The following is a 21,244-nucleotide window of genomic DNA, read 5'->3' on the forward strand; positions in this document are numbered from 1 at the left end:
CAGGCCCCGCCCCTCACTGCGGCAGTGGGTGTGGACCCGGGTGGGCGAGAAGGGGGAGGGTAGGCGATGCCTCCTCCCACTACCACCCCCTCTCTTTTTCGCCTCCGAACGCGAGGTGCCATCTTTTTACCGCGTGTCACGTCTTTACGGTACCGTGCCAAGCCGGGTGGCTGGGCTTCGGAGGACAAGACGGGACTGTTATCAAGGAGGGAGGCGGCCATCGGCGCTGAGATCTTGGCGTCTTGCTGCTACGGGGTTGAGCACTGGGACGGCCACCCGCGATCTTCGTGGGGGCTCGCGGCTTTGTTTGTGGGGCTAACGTGAGCAGTGTTGCCAGCCTGCGTTTTTTGCCTTTTATTCTATAAGGATGCTGAGCCAAGGTACCCTCTCCCTCCACCCCGTGTTTCGCCCCTTATTTCCGAGCCCTTTGTTAGGTCTCGGGGCTTGCTGGGATCGATGAACTCGAATCGCGGCCCCGCGGTCACGCGTGGAACGGGCGTGACACTGAGCGGCCCCTCCCGGAGCCCGGCCGCGCGCCAGGGAGCATCCACCGACTGAAGGGGTGGATTCTAGGTCCCCGCGCGCTGGGAGGGTGTCCGCGAAGGGACGACGCCCCACCCCATACCTGGAGCATTCTGGTGGCCACGCCCCACCAGGTGCCCACAGAGAAGCACCAGCGACCCCCGAGCGGGGGAGGGGGGCGGGGGGGGGCTCGCAGGCGGAGCCCCTCTCCACTTCGTGCCCTGTTGCTTCCCAGGAGGGCAAATGTGAGGAGGGGGCAGGAGGTTTCCTTCGGGGCTGCGAGCCACACCCATTTCCCCCCCTAGCCGACTTCGAGGGGGCGCCGAGGGGCGGTTGCCTTGGAAACCACAAGCGTCTTGAGAACGGCCTTTAGGCATAGCCCTGCCCCTTCTAAACACAGATCAAGAACCTTGGGGTGCACGAAGCCGCGCCTGGGGGGTGTTGGGGGGGGGCGCTGGAGGGAGGCCCCCAACCCTGAGCCGGTGGCTCTTCCTAAGTGGCTTCCTGCGGCCACAGCCACCAGACAGGCGTCCCGGAGGTATTTGTGGACGAGCACTGTTTTAGAAACGTGCGGGGTTTTCACTTCAGAGCCCGAATTCTCTGCCGCCCTTGAGCCGGGAATGAGGGGAGGAGGATGGCTACTGACGACCCCTGGCGAGCAAGGCCGAGGCTTGCCCTCCTGTAAAGAGCCGGTCCGCGCGGCTCTCTGGTTAATTCTATTGCTGAAAACGGGGGGTGGGGGGAGCTCAGTTCTGCGAAGGAGAACATTTTAGGGGCCAGATCATCCAAGCGTGTGGCGCAGATGGAACCGAGTATCCGGAGAACGGCTCGCGTCGGGGTCTAAGAGTGGTAGAGACTCAAGGATGGACCGAGCATCTCTCCCTTCTCCCGCATCCCACCCCGCCCCGAGCGGGGCGTGAGATTCCGGGACCAGACAGACAGACAGCGGTTCTCGGGGCAGACCGCAGGCAGAGGTCCCTTCCGGTCGGTTACCGGAGAGTGTTTAGTCCCATGCCGGGAACAAAGCACAGTCCACCCGTCCGAGATTTCGTCGATTTTGGAATCTGTTGCCCGTTTGATGGGACTCTCGGGTTCACAAAGCCTGGGGGCTGTTAAGAGAGGAATCCTGGAGGCGGGGGTCGGGCCATCCCTGGCTCTGCGCCGGAGGATCTGGAGGGAGGTAGCGTCTGCGCCCGCGCTCAGCCGGCCCTGCGTCCCCAGCAGGAGAGGCTATTTTACGTCTCTGAAGACCCCACCTGGCCTCTGGCGCTCAGGAACCTGTAACTCCACGCCCGGGTGGTTGGTCCGGGCTGGGAGGGATGTTGGCACCTGGGACAGCGACTGCCAGACCTGCCCTTACAGCCACCTTGAGCTTAGGCTCAGCAGGACGGCTTTGAGTTTTATCTGATCCCAGTCTCTCCAAATGGCTCATCCTACAACAGAACCAGAAATGCCTTTCCTCCCATCATTAATTAAGGCATTCTTTTACTTGTAAAATCTTTATTGTTGAAAGTATTACAAATGACCCCCTTTTTTCCCCCATTGACCCCTTCTACTCTGTACCCACCCCCTCCCCAGGGTATTCTTATGATGCTGCTTACCTTTATCCATTCCCCATCTCCAAACCCTTCCTCTGAATGAATAAATAAATTAACCACACACACCCCTCCACCCCCAGCGCCCAGTCCGAGTGACTCTTGAAGCTAATCAGTTCCTTGACCGGCCTTTGCTTCTGTAACAAGTTTACTGCAGTAACCTGGCCTGACCTTTGGGGTTAGCCTTTGCACAATTTGGGGAGGGGATTGTTGGCTTTGCTGCTGCTGTTGTTTTTGCATGAGTGACAGTCTATAACTGTGAGTCCCTAACCTGGTCTGCATATGCCCATCATGGAAGGGCGTGGCTTTTAAGTGGCTTCTAGTATCAGGCACCAATCCCCTGAGAGGAACAAAAGAAATGGATTAGTCCCACAAATTGCAAGCAGAAAACACAGAATCCGTTTCCTTGAGGATCAGATGTATTCCTTTCAGAAAAGGGCCCCCTTTATTGAACATGCTCTTTGGCCCACATGCCCTTTGAGGTCAGTGCCAGCCTGCAGACGTAATAGGATTGTGGTGCCCTTTGTTTAGGCTGAAATTTTCTTCTGTGCCTTTAACATCGGTTTATGAAGCTCATTTGTTGAAAATTTTAGAAATTGTGTTTTATTCCACCTTCCCTCAGAATTTGTCTATGATTTGAGTGGCTCCCAGTTTTCTAAGTGAAATTGTGATAGTTTTCCAACTAGGCTGTGCCTTCTATTTAATTAGTATCTTCCTTACTCCCACTTTGAAAAAGAATTACTCAAAGGCAAATTAAAACACCTTTAGGGGCTTAATGCAGTGCTGGACATACAATAGGTATTTTGGCCCATATTCAACAAACAAATGGATAAAGTGGGAAAATGCAGGTCAATAGGTGGAGAAGGAAAAGCAGAATGTGAGGTGAGTTTTATTCAAGGTCATGGCATCTGGATGGTTTGGGGACAAATCCAATCCAGTTTGTCCCTCACTCTGTATCCAAATGATACTCGAAAAGCTGCCTGTGCCACTCTGTGCACCTTCACACCCTCCCTCTCCTCCTTCCCCGAACCTTCGGCCTTCTCACTGCAGCACTTGCTGTTTATGGCCCCACAGCCTGGTCTTCTCTGGCCACTTCACCCCAGGGGAAGGAGGACCCTGCCCAGCCACCTTTGGAGCTGCAGGAGGTCGGGTGGGACAGAGGTGGGAAACCCCATTTGCCTCTGTTCCTTCTACTTCCTTCCTCCCCCCCACTTCTTCATCTTCCCACTTCAGAGACCCCCAACCCCTCCCTGAAACACCCACCTGGCTGACGACTTCTAAGTTGCCACCCTAGGTGGTTCCCTAGCGACTTGGAGCTGGCTTAGGGAGGGGGCACCTCCATTGGGGGGCTGCACCTGGGAGACAAACCCTCTCACCTTGCAAAGGTGTTGCTGCCCAAGAATTATTTTCCTGTCTCCAGGTGCCATACCCCTGCCACCTCCGCCAGCTTCCTTTCCTGCACAGATGACCCCCATCTGAGGGTGGGAGGCAGTGTAAGGCCAGCCCAGGATGGTTTTTGAGCTTTGGGGGTTCTTTGATTAGGAAACATCCTTTAAGCATGCAGCTAGACTCGGCAACCACAAAACGCAAACTTGAATGACTTCCAGGTGGATTCTTTTCTTTTTTTTTCCCTTTGTTGCTATTTCAGCAGGCTCTGAGTGTGCCCCAATCAGGAGCACTATAGCATTAACCCCCAGAAGTATCTTTTGTGCTTCAGCTACGCAGGTAGATGTGTGAGTGCTTTGAGGGCAGATGGTGGTTTTTCCTGGACACCCAGTGCAGGGCAATGTCCTGCAAATGTAGAGAGACATTAGGTTTGGCCTAGTGGACTCAGAACAGACCTCCTGAGTGCAAATCATGGCTTCTTGCCCCACTGTGGGACCGAAGCCATGTTGTTCAGCCTTTGGGGCTTTTGGAGTTTTTCATTGTCTGTAACTTGGGGTTCAATAGTACCTCTCCCAAGGGGGATGCAGTGCTTAGCCCAGGGCCTGGTACTTAGTAACTGCTCAGTAAATGACCTTTTTGGCAGCAACCACTGGATCAACACTGGTGATTGGATAAGTGTACAAAGGCATCTACTGACCCTAGTGATGGAATAAATTGTATCAGATAAATCCTTACACGGCATAGCGATCAGCATGGGAAAAGCGGGCCGCTGCCCAGCTCCCCTGGAACCAGGCATTGTTGTTTGGGTGGAAGTGGACCCCCCCCAAAAATCGCACACGCCCATGTTTAAATGTACACACAGGACCTTGCCACAGGCGAGCAGAGTGACGTATCATCTGTTGTCCCTGTTTCTGTCCTCTTCCTTCCTGAAATCCGCTCCACGCCAGGAATAGACTATGTACTCTCCACACCAGCCGGAGCCGAACCGCCCTCCCTCCCACCCTCCTGGGATTGGAGACCTGGTTCAGCATCTCAGGTTTAGAGATCTTACTAACTTACTCATTGACTACCAAGCAAGCACTGATGGGGGTTGAGAAATAATAGAAATAACAGAAGGCAGTTGAGGAGAGATTTCTACAAATGAAATGTTTAGAATGTTGAAGTCAGTACACTGGCAAACATGCTTCACAGTGAGCAGTTCAGAGTAAGTGGAAAATGTTAAATAAAGCAAACTCTAGCCCTAGGCAGTTTGGCTCAGTGGATAGAGTGTCAGCATGCGGACTGAAGGGTCCCACATTCGATTCTGGTTAAGGGCACATACGTAGGTTGCAGGCTCGATCCCTGGCCCTGGTCGATGTGTTTCTCTCACATCAATGTTTCTCTCTCTGTCTCTCCCCCTCCCTTCCACTCTCTCTAAAAATCAATGGAAAAATATCCTTGGGTGAAGATTAACAACAACAAAAAAAGCAAGAAAAGAAAGCAAACTCTACAGAAAACTTGAAGTATTTGATAAGCACAGTCATATCTGATTAATCAGTTCAGCTTAAGCAGCCTTCTTGCCATGAAATGAAGACTGAGAGTCATAATACATCAGTTTTTAAAAAGTCATTAAAGCAGAAAATCATAAAAAAGGATACATATATATTTCAAACATTTTACTTTAACTTAAACTGGATGAAAGAACATTTATCCCCTTGTCTTTTTTTTTAATTTAAATTCTTTATTGTTTAAAGTATTACATAAGTCTCCTTTTTCCCCCATTGACCTCTCCCCATATCCCCCTGTTTTTTGATATAGGGCCAAGCCTTCTCTTGGTGTGTGGTCAGCTGGTTGAAATTCCGTGTGTGTGTGTGTGTGTGTGTGTGTGTGTGTGTGTGTGTGTGTTTTGCCTAAGACATACTCATAGTGCATTGCATAGGACTGCCGATTTAACTTTCTTGGAAAAAGGAGTTACACTGAGGAATAATCTAGAATCCCTCTAGAGTTTTACTATTATTTTATGGTTGTTATCCCATTTGACAGTAAAAAAAATAATGATTTTAAGAATTCATCTTGTGTTTAATACTTGTGTTTCATCAGCTTGCACCTTAAGTTATATGATCGTTGTAACAACTATGATGGACCTAGAAGGTTGGCTGTGATAGGAGGAGACTGGCTGTGGAGGTCAAGCCCTGTGGATCCAGCCTTAAATATTTACTTCTGCTTCTTACCTGGTATCAGTTAGGAGACAGCTTAGTGTGAAGACCGCATGGCGCCCTTTTCCTGTCTTCCAGGACTAGCACAGCACTTTGAATTCATTCACATAGAATCCCAACTTAAGGGGCGTTGCAAAATTTCCACTGAAGACTCAAAATAAATTAAATTCCCTTAGAACATTAACTCCCCTAAGTAAAGGAGTTTTAGGTTACGGTCTAACACTTAAAAAACACAAAACTGTTTAAGCTCATCGAGTTAGAATTAATCTGAAGCCATTGATAATGATGTTTCATTCATGGCCCTTCTGTGATCTTGTCCACTCCACTGCCAAATCAGGCATCAAAGAGAATAGGAACAGAATTATCTCTGGTTCCAGCTGTTAGTTTTCTTTGCGGCCTATGGCTGTTTCCTGGTTTCCCAGGAAGGCTGGGTGATGTTGTCTTGAGACCTAAGTCTGAAGTTGTGCTACAGAAAGTCCAGGGATATACTTTCATCCTTGGGTCCTCCTCCCCTGGACACCAGGGTTACTAAAGGAGCCCTGGGTCCATAATCACCTGTCATGTGATGTACAGCCAAGAAGGAGTGCTGGGAAGGAGGGAGCAACTCATGGAACCATGGAACCGTGCCCCTCCCCCAGCATAAAGCCAGCTCTTCCCCCTGAATTAGAACCGTTGTTCTAAATTTTGTGTCAACAGAATTGTCTTGGATCAAAGCCAATTCCGACATTATTTATAGGTCATTTCAGAGATGCTTATTTTTCATTGTTCTTAATTGGACAGTGACACCAAACCATTGTCTTACCTCACCCCTCTCCCATGGCCTCCCCCTCAAAAAGAGGTTTATTTGATAATTAATCGTCTAAAGCCAAATGTTTGCCCTCGCCGGTTTGGCTCAGTGGAAAAAGCGTCAACCTGTGGACCGAAGGGTCCTGGGTTCGATTTTGGTCAAGGGCACATATCTCGGTTGCAGGCTCCTCCCAGGCCCAGGCCCTGGTCCGGGTGCGTGCAGGAGGCAACCAATTGATGTGTTTCTCTCACATTGATATTTCTCTCTGTCTTTCCCTCTCTCTTCCATTCTCTCTAAAAATCCATGGAAAATATCCTCAGGTGAGGATTAACAAACAAACAACAACAACAAAAACCAAAAAAAAAATAAAGCCAAATGCTTAAATGCCCAAGAGAAGGTTACAATTTAAAGAATCTCTTTAGTTTAAAATATATATGCGTATAAATATTACAATTATATATCATATATATTTATAAAAATATAAATATATATTTACGTGTGAATATTCATTACCTCATATTTGTTGTATATCTGGATTTTTTATATTGGGTGGAGCTGAAAACCTGAACAGCTTTCAACTTTAGTATTGGTGATGCATCAGAATTTAAATCAGCATGTAAATAAGCCAAGCCAGGGTTATATATACAAATGAAACAGTAGTATATAACCTGCTACGTTGGGGCACAGTAATAGTTGTGGTGTAGATTCATATGAACCTGTCCCTCTCAAAGCTGCCCACTGTGGAGCCTCACCAGAGTAGCTGTTTGGGAGAGTCACGAGCCCTTCTGCCACCCACTTTCTGTCTTGTCTCTTCCCAAATACCAGGGACATTTTACCCTGGCCCCAACTTGCCACCAAGCAGATTCTGCCTGTGCCGTCACAATGAGGCCAGCTTAGAAACGAAGGATTTCACAGAACATCCCTAAATCCACTGGAATAATGGACTGATTACGCACAAACGCACCTGAACCTTCTTTAAACCTATTTAATCTTTTCCCTGGGGTTAATCCTGTGGGGATAGCGTGCCTCCTGGGCGCCTCTCCACTGGGTTCACGTCTTCCTCCTCGGGCTCCAAACCCCCTCCCTTGTTAGCAGACACAGGAAGGGATGGCTGCACTCTGTTCCCTGCAGAGTGTTAATAGAGATGGAATAAATTGACACAAATCCCCTTCAATGTCACTAAAGTGCTATAAATAATTATAAACCAGCATTTGATGTCTGATGGGAAATACAGGGGAAATTTTTTTTTTTTGACTGGTAGGATTCATGTTATAAGTTGGCAATCTGGGCCAAGTTAAAAACAATTTTTTGAAGGATCTTATCATTTATTGCCAGCAAGACTGAATTCCAGAATTTGGCCAACCCCTCATGTTGTGGGCTTCTGCTATCACCGCTGCTTGGGCTTGCCAATCCTTGAATTTAATTGCCACCTTACCTTCCTATTTACCAACTAAGAGGCTTGTGGCAGAGATTAAAATTTCCTGATGTAGTGTTGTATGTCAATTACACCTCAATAGAAACAAATTCTCCTATTAATGGGCAAAATATAAGATTTCCTGTGCCTCCATTTTTCCATTTGTAAAACAAGGATTATGCAATCTCCCCACCCCACCCCCCTCCTCAGAATAGCCAATAATGTGGTCTCACGGGATAGTCACAGAACTGAAATAAAATAGTCTGAGAATTCCTTTGGGCTTCTCAGAAGACAATTGCCACACAGAGGGGTATGCCTCCTGGGGGCCACAGTCAGGTGCCTGATCTGAAGTCTCTCATGGGCCGAGTAGAGCCTGACGTCTGATATAGTGCAGCTGCCACCACCTCCCTCCCTTAGCACCAGCCAGATGGTGCCCACTGGGCCCCAGGGGTGAGCCCCTGTCAGCAGGGCCCAGGCCGGGGATGGATGAACAGACAGCCTGGTCCACCCTGTACTGGCCTGGTCTGTCCCCTTTTTTGGGAAAGGAGACCCAAAGCCAGGGTGCAGGACAGGGTCGAGGGTGCCCTTAATGTCACCTTAAGGGACAGCCAGCCCCTGCCGATGCCGACTTCTTCAGAAAGGGGCTGGGACTTCCTTGGCTGGCGTGAATTTCCTGGGAGCCTTTCTGTTTTCTCAGCAAGGGCGGGGGTTCAGTTTCCTCCTAATCAGACTGGGACTTGGTGAAGCATCTCATCTTCTAATTATGCCCAGGGGGCAGCCTCTTCCTGCCACTCAGTGTTTAGCACGTGACGGGAATCGATTAAGGCAAGGGTGATTAAATTAAAGGCCGGATTTGACTTTGATGGTATAATAAATACTCTGATGGCTGGTGGTGAGAGACAAGGTGAAGGCTCATTCATCGAACCGCTTGCACTTGGAATCTGAATTGAGCCGGAGCTGGGCTGCAGTCGCTCACCTCTGCCCTGTGCCTGGAGGGTACCTCATGAACATGGACGGTGGGAAGTTTCAGGGCATGTGGGTCACCCCATCCTGACAACAGCTGCTCTACTCCTGGCTGCCTTGAGCAACATTCCTGGGCGTCTATGGGCCCCACATCATCAAACCCCCCCACCCCCCACCTTGTTATCCTACTCTCCCCAAAGCTGCCTCAATACACCCTTGTCCCTTCCACTTTGGTCATTGAAACCCGCCATCTTCCCGTCCCATGTGGCAGATCTTGGAGTCTCAAACTCTTCTTCTCTACCTACATCTTAGAACAGCCTTAACCATCAGTTCCTTCCTCCTAGACATGGCCCTTCCCTTTCCATCCTCGCCAGTTCTAAAAGGAACATGGGCCTTATTATGTCACCCTCAATGATTATGGAAACAATAATGAATTGTTCCTAATTTCAATTCCAAAATTCACATCCAGTCCACTTTGCAGACCATTGCCAAATTGTTCTCCCCAGAGTGGCCGTGTCATGTGCCCTACCCCGTCCAAGCCCTGTCCTTGACTGGGTGGTGTCTGCCCCTTGCTAAGTTAAGCCAAGACCCACCCTGCACTGCCCACCCAGGCCCCCATGCCTGGGCTGAGACTCCCTGCCCAGTCAGTCCTAATGGTCCAGTCCCACTGCTGGCCAGCCTGCCTCTTGGCCCCTTCATAGACATCATGCTCTCTCTTCCCCTTCCCCTTTTTAAATCACCTTGACCTTCCTCAGTCTCTGTCCTGCCTAAAGCAGTTGTTACAGTCAACAAGATCTGGAGGCCTCTCCACTTTTCATCTCTCACCAGTCATCAGCACTGCAGGGGTTAAGGCTTAATTATTTCCTTCTTGCCTTGAGTGCAGAGCTCAACTCCCCACTGGCTCTAGGTCCTTTGAGGGCAAGGCTATGTCTTATATGGCTTTCCTGTTCCCGAGTGTCTTGCCTGTCACAGAGCTGGGCTCCTACGAAGCTCAAAATAACTACTCTCAATTCATGCAGTTGGATGCTAATAAATCAAATAGGCTGATATTAAATGAGTTTTACCTGTTTAAATAAAGCAATCCCTCAACCTTCGAGTACATGGTTCTATTTCTTGCTCTATATGCTTGAAAATAATAAAAATCACATTTCCTTCAAAATAGTCTATAATTGTTGCTTTGCCCTACTTCAGACCAACTCACACCCCCTGTTGGTCCAAATTAGTTTTCCTGTATGAAGATGCTAATAATGGTAGTAGCAGTTGCATTTCTTTTACTAAAAACATGGTCTCATGTCACCCTCACTCCCCCACAGGCAGGGATTCTCATCCTCCTGTGCAGAGGAGCAAACTGAGACCCAGAGCTGTCACAGCTGTGGAGGGAGCCAGACGGCACCTCACTCAGCCCAGGACCTCGCCTTGCTGCCTGTGCGTCCTCCGAGCCTCCTCTCAGGCCCCGCCCTCCACGCCAGTGCCAGCAGACAGACATATCCTAGTGCCAATGACCATGGGGGCCGTGCCCTCCAGCCCCTGTGAATGGGTCACATGTAACCTGAGCCTGGAGAAAGTATTTTAAACCGAAAGCTAGCCTCTAAACTGGGCCACTAAATTTGGTTCTGTCGCCGGTGACGACAGAACCAAATTTAGTGTTGTGGGCTGGTCCACACTTATCAAATCAGAGAAGCTCATTTTCTTCCAGCTCTGACAAAGCAGGGATAATGTTCACACCCCCTGCACCTCCATGAAGGGGTATGTGTGACTGACCAAGGCTGGAAAGTGTGGCCGAGAGGAGCCCAGTACACAAACTCAGGGATGTCATTCAGGTTCCCAGGCAGTGTCCACAGGGAGAAATTTCATTCAAAGAGGGTGGTTTCCTTGGGCCAGGCAGACAGAGCAAGCACCTGCTGTTAGGGAAAAGGGTCACAGCTAAGTGGGTGGGGGCTGAGCCTGCATCACCCAGCCTCCTGGGTTCCTGCCTCACCTCCCCCCACAACCCGCCCTTACTCAACAGTCCACTTTATTTCCCTCCTGTCTGCACCAGCACGGGCCACACTGTGGGACCAGGAAAACGGGGAGTGGGGGTGAAGAGAGACGGGAAGGGCAGACCTGGCTACGTAACACATCTTGTAGTACAAGTCATTTTTCCGTAATTAAAAGCTAAAATGGTTGCTAGAATTTAGAGATAATAAATTAATTGGGTTTCTCTCTAAGCTACTCGTTTTAAAGCAAATTCATTAAAATGTTCTGCTTTCACATTACTAACACCCATTATGTTGTGTTTAATTTCCACAGTTTGTCTGATCCCACTTTTGGGGGCTTCCCCAGGGAACCAGGCTCCCCAACACATTCATCAGTTGGGTGATGTTTTATTCACCTGTGTATCCTCAGTGCCGGGCACAGCACATGGCACAGAATACACATTCAGCAATTGTTTGGTGAATGGATGAGTGGATTCAATACTGATTAAAAATTAAGGACTTTCCTAAAGAGACCTGGGAACAGAAAGAGAAACAGGTACATTGTATACTTGCTCATCCTTCTACTTTCTTGGAGGGTGGACAGTTACAGGTCTGCATTTGGAGTTTGGGGTGCTAATCGTGGAAATACATGCACTATTTGCCATAACCTTTTAAACAAGTTAAATCTTCAGACTAATCCAAGCCTTTAGATTCTGAAAACCAGAATGACACCATATACCATGAGCCCTACTTCAAAGACAAAAGACCTTGGCCCGGCCAGTGTGACTCAGTGGTTGAGCATCAAACTCTGAACCAGGAGGTTGCAGTTTGATTCCCAGTCAGGGCACATGCCTGGGTTGCGGCTTGATCCCCAGTGCGGGACATGTAGGAGGCAGCCGATCAATGATTCTTTCCCACCATTGATGTTTCTATCCCTCTCTCTCTCTCCCTTCCTCTCTGAAATTAATAAAAAATATATTTTTAAAAAAGATAAGAAAAGAAACAAGACCTTGATGAGCAGGGTTGTGTCTGTGGTCTGGTCCCCACGCTCATGTCAGGAAGGATGGTGAGCAGTTGGAGGCAAACCACTTATGTCCCTATCAGCTCAGCCTAGGGAGGGCTGTCAAATGTAGCAAATTAAAACACAGGATGCCAATCGATGTGTCTCTCTCACATCGATGCTTCTCTCTCTTTCCCTTTCCCACTCCCTTCCTCCCTTCTACTGTCTCTAAAAACAAATCAATGAAAAAAATATCCTCAGGTGAGGACTAACAAAAAACATACAAACACGCAAACAAACAAAAAAACATGGGATGCCTAGTTAAATTTGGATTTCAGATAAGCAACAGATATTTTTTAGTGCAAGTGTATTAGTGCTACCTAATGTTCCCCAAAGATATCAGATATCAAAGATAACCCCAGAACCTGTGCATGTGACCTTATTTGGGGAAAGGATCTTTGCCAATGTGATTAAATCAATGACCTTCAGATGGAGATTGTCCTGTATGATCTGGATGTATCCTAAATGCAATCACCTGTATCCTTAGGGGAGCAAGGCAGAGAGATTAAAAACACAGAAGAGGTGTCCTTATAAAAAGAGGAAATCTGGAGGTGGACACACACACAGGAAGAACACCACGTGAAGATAAAGGCAGAGATCAGGGTGATGCTGCCATAAGCCAAGGACACCACAGATTGCCAGCAAACTGATAGAACTAGGCAAGAGGCATGGAACGGCTCCTCTCTCACTGCCCTCGGGAGGAAAGCAACCCTGCTGACAATTTGATCTTGGACTCTAGCCTCCAGAACTGTGAGACAATAAATGTCCATTGTGTGAGCCACCGGAAATCCTATATAATAAAAGGCTAATATGCAAATCAACTGAACAACGGAACAACCGGTCACTATGATGCCCACTGAGCACCAGGGGGCAGATGCTCAATGCAGGAGCTGCCCGCTGGTAGTCAGCATGCTCCCACAGAGGGAGCGCCGCTCAGACAGAAGCTGGGCTCACTGCTGGCGAGTGCAGCAGCGGTGGCAGGAGCCTCTCCTGCCTCTGCGGCAGCGCTAAGGATGTCTGACTGATGGCTTAGGGGAGCCAAGGGCATCCCCAAAGGCTCCTGGACTGCGAGAGGGTGCAGGCTGGGCTGAGGGACCCCCACCCCGAGTGCACGAATTTCATGCACTGGGCCTCTAATAATAACTAAAAGTAGAAGCACAGCAGAGAAGATGATGTGAGGACGGAGACAGATGGACATCGGTGAGAAGTAGATGCGGACAGCCGCCAGAAGCCGGAAGAGACAAGCACAGGATTTTCTCCTAGAGCTTCCAGAGAGTGTGCAGCCCTGCCAACACCTTGATTTTGGCCCAGTAATTCTGATTTCAGACTTCTGGCCTCCAGAACTATGAGAAAATAAATATCTGTTGTCCTAAGCCACTCAGTTTGTGGTAATTTATTACAGCAGCCACAGGAAACTAATACAATAAGTATGTGCCATGCCATCTTTGGGACATACTTAACTAAAAAAAAAAATTGTTTGTTGTTTATCTCAAATTCAAATTTAACTGGACATCCTGTATTTTTTCTGGCCACCCTAATTCCCAGGGCCAAAGAAAGGGCTTTTGAAATGCGCAAGAAAGCTGGTGTAGGCTGTCAGAAAGTAGCCTTCTGTAAGCTAGGAGTCTTTGTAAGCACAGCCAACTGAACCAATTTGAACTTTAATAACTACCCTCTGAACAAAAAGGGGGGCAATTAGACAGGTGTTAATGATTTATTCTTTCAACAGTCATTTGAGCACTTCCTATGAAACGAGCTCTGGGTAAGGGTGGAGGAGTTAGGCATGAATCTGGTACATCTAGGCTGAGCCACAAGCCATGCCAGATAAAGCACGTGAAATACTGCCCTTCACAGAGCTCGAGTGGTTCTGCGGTGCATTTCTGTTACCTGAGCCGCCCCTGGGAATCTCGCACCCTTTCATTGTGGGATGGTGGGGCCCACGCCGCCGCCACCGCCACCGCCGCAGAGCAGCCTGGTCATTCCTGGTTGCTGAATGCGAGGAATTTGCAGCAGACCTGAACTGGAGTGAGAGGCAGATGTGGCAGGACATGCTGGCTCTGGATTCCCAGGAAGTAGCTGCAAAATGTCTCTCTCATTCCTATCAAATGACACTCTACAATGAGTGGGACAAAGGGGCAAATGTTAAAGACAAGCATGGCCCCTTTTCCCCTGCAAAAAGGGCTGTCCCGCCCAGGCCGGGACACCAGTCTTCCTGCGGAGGGTTCCTCTCACTTGGGGCTCCATGAAACCTCGACAGTCTCTGGACCCTCAGACTTTTCATGATGCTCACGAATGTGCAGTGTTAGAGCTTTAAGGGGACTTGGGTCACCCAGAACAGACGGGGGCGGGGGGGGGGGGGCCACAGCCCAGAATTGTTCCAGATACTTTACCAAAATACCCATCCCTGGGAAAAGAGAAAAACAGGTAGTTTACAGGGGAAAGGGGGGAGGGGGTGGCTAAACATGAAAAGACACTTGACCTCACGCATAATTAAAGGACTGCTGATAAAACCAGTGAGAGGCCACTATTGGTAAATCAGATGGCACCGGTCTAGATGGGTAATAACCTGCAGCTGGGCTCGGTGGGTAGGGGCAGGAGACAGCATTTTTATTCTATACTATTATCTACTTAATTTTTTTTTTACCATGTATATATTGCCTTTGGGAAATAAAAGATAAATTCATATATATGCTCAGGCCCCAGCTCACTTGAAAAGGATTGAAATATCTGGAAGAAGGTTCTTTCAAAGGCTCCCCAGGTGACACAGGTGTGCCTGTCACCCCCTAGTGAGAAGCTGTGACCTGGCCTCACCCTCTCATTTCACAGAGGGACCACAGGGCTGTTGCTAGGCCTTTGTGGGCCAGCCTGGGCACTTCACCACCTTAGACAAAGGAAAATTCCAGGTGAGCTGCAGGAATAGAACTCACAGGAGCTCACACACACGGTGTGTGGAGCATAAACACAGTACGTAATGGAGTACAGGGCACCTTTGGGAGTGCTCCCGTGGAAGTAGAAGGGGATGGGGTAGGAGGCCAAGGGGAGAAAAGCTTCTGTGATTTTTTAAAAATATATTTTTATTGATTTTAGAGAGAGGAAGGCAGAGGGAGAGAGAGATAGAAACATCAATGATGCAAGAGAATCATTGATTGGCTGCCTCCTGCACGCCTCACACTGGGGGTTGAGCCTGCAACCTGGGCATGTGCCTGGACTGGGAATTGAACCGTGACCTCCTGGTTCATAGGTCAGCGCTCAACCACTGAACCACACTGACCAGGTCTCTGTGTTAATTAGTGTCTGACCCTTGTCGGGCTTTGTGACAACCCTGACTAGCCCCATGAGCCACCCTGGTCCCCAGAGTGCCTGATAACCTGCATTCCAAGTGAGAACCCCGTGGGCAAGTTCCCTGAGGCCAGGCGAGGTGACGATTTTAATGCCCAATTCTTTTATATAAAAAACAACCTCGACAGTAGTTTTTCTCTTAGTGCCTTCACACAAATGACTTCATTTCATCCTCCAGCCACTCCAGGCTAGGGGGTGGCACTTCCTGTTTGGAAGGGGAAGACAGAGAAGCTACCATTCCAGAATCTGGGCCCTTCCGCAGTGGGGACAGGGGTGAGGCGCTTTCTGGTCTCAGGGCCTGGCTCAGGGCCTGTCTCCCACCTGGCACCACAGCCGTCTCTTCTGGAGTAACTTCCATGGTGCAGATTCCACACCCTGCTCCACAGGCCCTTCCAGAGCACCTGCAGAAACCCCCACAGGCCTTCAAGGACGAAGAGCACAGCCCCAAGACCCTGCTCTATGGGATGCTACCCACACCCAGAGAAGCAACAAGACACTTCTAGTCTTCCCTTTCCGATACAGGAGGTTCCAGCCAATCCTCCAAGGGCCTTGGCTCAGTTTGTTATTGGGCTGTCCTGTGGGCACCCTCCAGAGGGGCAAGCATGGCAGGAGTGTAGGCTTCCTGACCCATGGCCTGAGTGTCTCCACTGTTCCTTCGTCAAGGGCCACTCTGCTTGGCCTGTAGGACCCAGAACTCCCAGAACCATGGATGTGGAAGAACCCCCAGAGGCCAACCTGGTCCCACCCCTGCCCAAACCTCCTCTTCTGCCTTCCTTACAGAGCCACCCCAACTTGTTTGTGATGGCCAGTCTCAGCCTCAGCAACCCTCTAACAAGAGGGCTAGGAGGGGGGGAGAGAAAGGTGGGACCAGTAGAGAAAGATGTAAGTGTTGGGAACAGCCCCCAAACATGTGACATCCTTAGAATGAGTCACCCACTTTCCCTTCAACCGCCTTTTCTCCTCTAGGAAGGACACCCCCACCCCCCTCTACTCACACCTCCCCTGCTTTCTGAGGTTATACTGAGAAGAATCCACAGAGGTGCCAGCACAAGGTGTTAATGTGAACAGATGCCAGAGCCACTTGAGGAATGAGGTAACAGCCCAGAGAGGTAAAGTGACCTCCCCAGAGTCACACAGCAAGTTCATGGCAAAGCTGGGCCAGCACAGGTCTCCTCCTTCACACTCAGACCCCCTCCTGGGACCACTTTCTCTTCATTTCTTGGGATCTCACATACTGGTCCTTCCTGGCAGGCCTCCCTTCAGTGGCTGGAGGGGGACCTCAGACCCACCTGGCAAGGGGCCAACCTGAGGTGGAGGGAAGGAATCCAGACCACGGGGTTGGGGAGAGCCTGGCCTTAGCAGGTCCCTAAGAGCTGCCAGGAGAGGTGCACAGAGCACATTCTGGCCAGAACAGAACAGTGCTGACATGGGTCATCCGAGCAAAGCACTTTGACCTCCGGGGGTGTGGGCATTTGCTTCTTCCTTCCTAAAACTCCCAAATCTCAGTAACGACAGAAATCAAATGAAATGGTCAAATCACATTGGTTATGTTTCCAGCATTCCCTCCCCCTCTTCCACCACTCAGAAAGCTCGCTTAGCTTTTCTTTTTCCCATCTGTTTCTGTCCTCTCTTCTCCTGACTCCTTCCTGTCAGCATTTAGGAGGTTTAAATGATTCCCCTCTTTAAAGCAAAATACATGCCCTCTCCGGTCAACCACCTTAGTTCTCTCCCAGCCTGATGTGTTGTTGTTGTTTTTTTAATATAATGTTAATTATTTCAGAGAGGAAGGGAGAGGGAGAGAGAGATAGAAACATCAATGATGAGAGAGAATCATTGATTGGCTGCCTCCTGCATGGCCCACACTGAGGATGGAGCACGCAACCGGGCAAGTGCCCAGACCAGGAATCGAACTGTGACCTCCTGGTTCAGAGGTCAATGCTCAAGCCAAGCTGGCCAGGCCTGATGTGTATTAAAGTGTTGTCAACACTTTTGCAACCTCTATTTTCTCCCAACATGCCCACCCTCCTCAGCTGAATTCAGGCTGGACTCAGTTCCCTATCTTTCTACTATAGCCACTTGTATTAGTCAGCAAGGTCAGGTTTATGCTGCAGTAACAAACAAGTCTGAAGTGCCAGTGGCTTCACACATCTGGCACCACAGCTTCTCTAATCTTCTCACCTTAAGGGTCATTTTAGAGTTCCTTGAAAGCTCTCTGGCTTGGGGCCTTTGTATATGCTGTCCCCTCTGTGTGGAATGTTCTTTACTACCCCCTCCCTTTCACCTTGCTAACTTTATTCATCCTTCAAGCATCCCTTCCTCAGGGGAGTTTTCTCCAACCCCCAGACTATATAAGTCCCCGTCTCACACTCCTATGATCCACTGTCCTCTCCTTGTGACACTTGTCTCACTTGATTGTCGACTGTGTCCCTCACTAGGTGCATTCACAAGGGCAAGGAAATCGAGGCTCAGGGTGTTTAAGTCACTTGCCCAAGACCACACAGTCGGTAAAATTGCAGAATCAGAATCTGAACGCAGATTTCAACTCCAAAGCCTGTGTTCTTTCTCCTATCCATGGTTAATTTTTAAATTTCTGTGATTAAACTGTTCCTCTATCCGTGATACTGGCTTCCCATCCATAGAAAAGGGTGAATACTATTCGGATTTTCTAGCACAGGCTCATTCCAAATTTGTTTAATTTTGCTTTGTCACGGTTGCCCAGATCCCCGACCAGAAGACTGGGAAGTAGGTCAAGGCTGCAGGGACCACACACTCTGGCTGCTGTGAGGGCTGGCCTCTGGTTTCCACGATGGGCAGGAGCCAGATCCTGCCAGGAGCGCCACCCCCTGCCAGTCCTGCAAGGATTTCTCATCCTTGGCCCTGAGAAGTCATCATGAACCTTCACATCACTGAGCTTTATATTCTAAAGTGCATTGTCATGGTGGCTGCTGTGTGAGGTGGTAGACGGGGAAAGGATCACTGGGCATCAACAGGGACATTGCTAGTCTGGGGAAAAATTCATCTCATTCTTTTACAGTTTTGTGGATGATTGAAGCTAATTGATCATTGAAGGGGTTGGCTCGCATGCCACTTTACAGGACAGTGACACCAAGCCATTTAACACCAGTCACTTAACAGTCCCCTTCTTATGTGACAAAATTATTTTCAGAAATAATCATGAAATGAAATGGTCATAATAATGGGCGGACAAGAAACACGGATAATAAAATGTTTCTTTTCTTAAACTCTAGACATACAATTACACCATAATATTTTTTAAAATAAAAGTAAATATTTTAGTACAAAAAAGAAAAAAAAGCACAACTACCTACTAAATAATTTTTACATCTACTGAGTTTTTAGCCATTGGTTGCAGCCTGATATAATATTTTATGTAAATCATTGCTCAGTCACTAATAGGTGAACTTTAATAAAAGTGAGACACCTGCAAAGGTTGCCTATAATTTAGCAACTACTAAATTATACCACTGATGTACTGCTTTATTTTCTTGCTTAATTCTTTCGTTTTAAACACTATCCTATATAATAAAGGCTAATATGCAAATTGTCCCCTCGGGAGTTTGACCGACCGGGAGTTGGACCGCCTGCTATGACGTGCACTAACCACAAGGGGGCGGCACGGAATGAAGGAAGGCCCTGATCAGCCCTGATCGCTGGCCAGGCCTAGGGACCCTACCCGTACACGAATTTTGTGCACCGAGCCTCTAGTAACAATATAAGAAGAATAAGCTTCCATTTTCAAAATATTATTCAAACTCAGTAACATATATCTTGTTTAAGTAGAAGTTGTACATACCAAGCAAAAATATTACACTTTGCAGTTCACACTCAAGGTCAACATTTGAAATTTTAAACACAAAAACACCAAGTGGCCACCCTGAGCCCAAGGCCTTTTCTGAGTTTTTCCCTTTTAAAAGGACCTGTGCTCCTACCAGCTACTTAACAACCTGGGTTAATAATTGGGAAAAGCAAAGGGACCTCTTCTGGTTAGATAATTATGCATGTTTTTGTCCTCCTCTGGCTGGAAAAAAAATGTAAGCATAACTGTGGAGGTGACTGCCCGCGGTTACAGCCTTCCAGGGGAGGTCTCTCCAGGCAAGGCTGCTGCATCCGAGAGCTCATCACCAAAATTTGAAAACTGACCGTGGTGGGTTTGCAGACTTCGACAGCTAATTGTGTGCTGAGAATTGTCCCTCCAAGGAGGTCTTGCTATTCCCTCAGGAGACAGGGCATCTCCTCTTGGGAGCTGTGATGCTGTTCCCTCCCTCAGTCCCCCACCTCAACCATTCCCCTCCTTCCCTGCCCACCCCCCTTATTCATCTCACAAGGCTTTATGCTGCTGCAGCCTTTTCTAATGAGGGCGTTCTGGCCAGGCCTCTTTGCAGCTCAATTATGTAACCTGCCACTGCTTCTGGTCCAAGGATCACCCTGGAAAGGTGGTCAGAGGGGGGCATACAGCCAGAGCCAGTCTAATTATGGCCCCCACCCCCTCGGAACTAGGGGGTGGTGCAGGAATTTGGACTCTGCAAGAATTAACAGTTCCTCCGCCAGCCCCAGAGCCAAACCTGCAAGATGCATGCTTTTTATTCTTTGTTAATTTCCAGCAAACAGGACTGTCACAGAAAGAGCCTGCAGAGAGAGCCTGTTGGCTGCCCTGGCTACTTAGAGAGCTGTTCCCCTAATGTTGGCTCGAGACTTTTAGCTGGCACCTGGCCTTACATCTCTCTGACATGGGCTCCTCTAACATGTCTGGTCTCTCAACCATCACCCCTTTAACCAATGATGACCCTTTGGTTTGATAATGACCCTGTCACGGCCCCTCTCTTTGTCCCTACAAGCCTGCCCTCCCGTTAAGTCTTAGCTAAGGTCCCCAGAGCCTTCTCCAGTCTTCTTAACCCCATCGCCTTTCAGCTGCTGCAGCCTCTGACTCTAGCGCCTGTTCTATACTGAGCTCTCGGAATCATAGACTCTTGGGGCACGAGCCAATCTGTTTTCTCTCTTCTGACCTATTGCCTTGAAGTGTATTTAGGTCTTTGTCTCCCCTCCGAAACCAGACCCCAAGAGGGCAGGGAGCCCATCTTCCATCCCTTTGTCCAGCCTGGAGCCCATGCACATGGTAGGCAGCATTCCACAGATGGAGTTGACCATGGGTCCTTTGCTCTGAAATCATTCAGTATTTGTGTGTATCTCCCTGGTCAGACCAAATAGATCCATGGGCAGTGGCCACATATGCTCCATTTTCTGGGTCCCTATCGGGGCTGGTACATGCCTTCCTCATAATCTGCTCACTGACCTGGTCCCTGAGGTCTCCCCAGCTGCTCAGCCAGGGCTGGGCCAGTGCAACAGCTCTGTCATGTTTATATCATCCTCTCCTGGCCCGCTCTCCTGTCCACAGGTATCCTGGGACCGCCGGAGGGTATATATGCACATGCATGGGCAAGGTATACACACACACACACACACACACACACACACACAGAGCCCCTGAGCACAGCATCAATAATGCATGTTGTGCACAGAAAGCTGCTATGAACTTTATTTATCACCCAGCTGACATCTCTGATCAGCTCCCAAACCTATCTCCAAGCGTGTGGTGATTGGTGAGCCTCTCACTTAGGAGCCCACTTCTCTTTCTCTGTGTTAATAATAGATGCTGCCTACAGCCTCAGCTTGGCAGCTTTGACTTAAACGTGATCTTCACCGAAGAGGCTAATGGATGGGTCTGAATTTGTGCCTTTGAAGCACAAAGCATTGCTCTTAATTAACCAGATTCTATCTATTGGTTGGGAAAGGCCCTCCCTCCACGGCATCATTAACTACCCACCTCTGGACAGCTCCCAGAGCCAGCTCCTGCTTCAGGCTAATCCACAGAGCCCCTGAGCACAGCATCAATAATGCATGTTGTGCACAGAAAGCTGCTATGAACTTTATTTATCACCCAGCTGACATCTCTGATCAGCTCCCAAACCTATCTCCAAGCGTGTGGTGATTGGTGAGCCTCTCACTTAGGAGC

General features: G+C 48.9%; 1 protein-coding gene across 1 annotated transcript in view; it reads left to right on the forward strand.

The window, feature by feature from the left end:
- The first annotated feature begins 358 nt into the window (after nt 1–358).
- MAPT (microtubule-associated protein tau) overlaps nt 359–21,244 on the forward strand; it is an 87,623-nt gene continuing 66,737 nt past the window's right edge. Inside the window, exon 1 of the mRNA XM_014531958.1 lies at nt 359–380. Coding sequence (XP_014387444.1) covers nt 368–380 — 13 coding nt within the window. The 5' untranslated portion in view covers nt 359–367. The remainder of the gene's footprint in view (nt 381–21,244) is intronic.

Source organism: Myotis brandtii, unplaced genomic scaffold, assembly GCF_000412655.1.
Source record: "Myotis brandtii unplaced genomic scaffold, ASM41265v1 scaffold120, whole genome shotgun sequence".
Classification (NCBI taxonomy): Eukaryota; Metazoa; Chordata; class Mammalia; order Chiroptera; family Vespertilionidae; genus Myotis; species Myotis brandtii.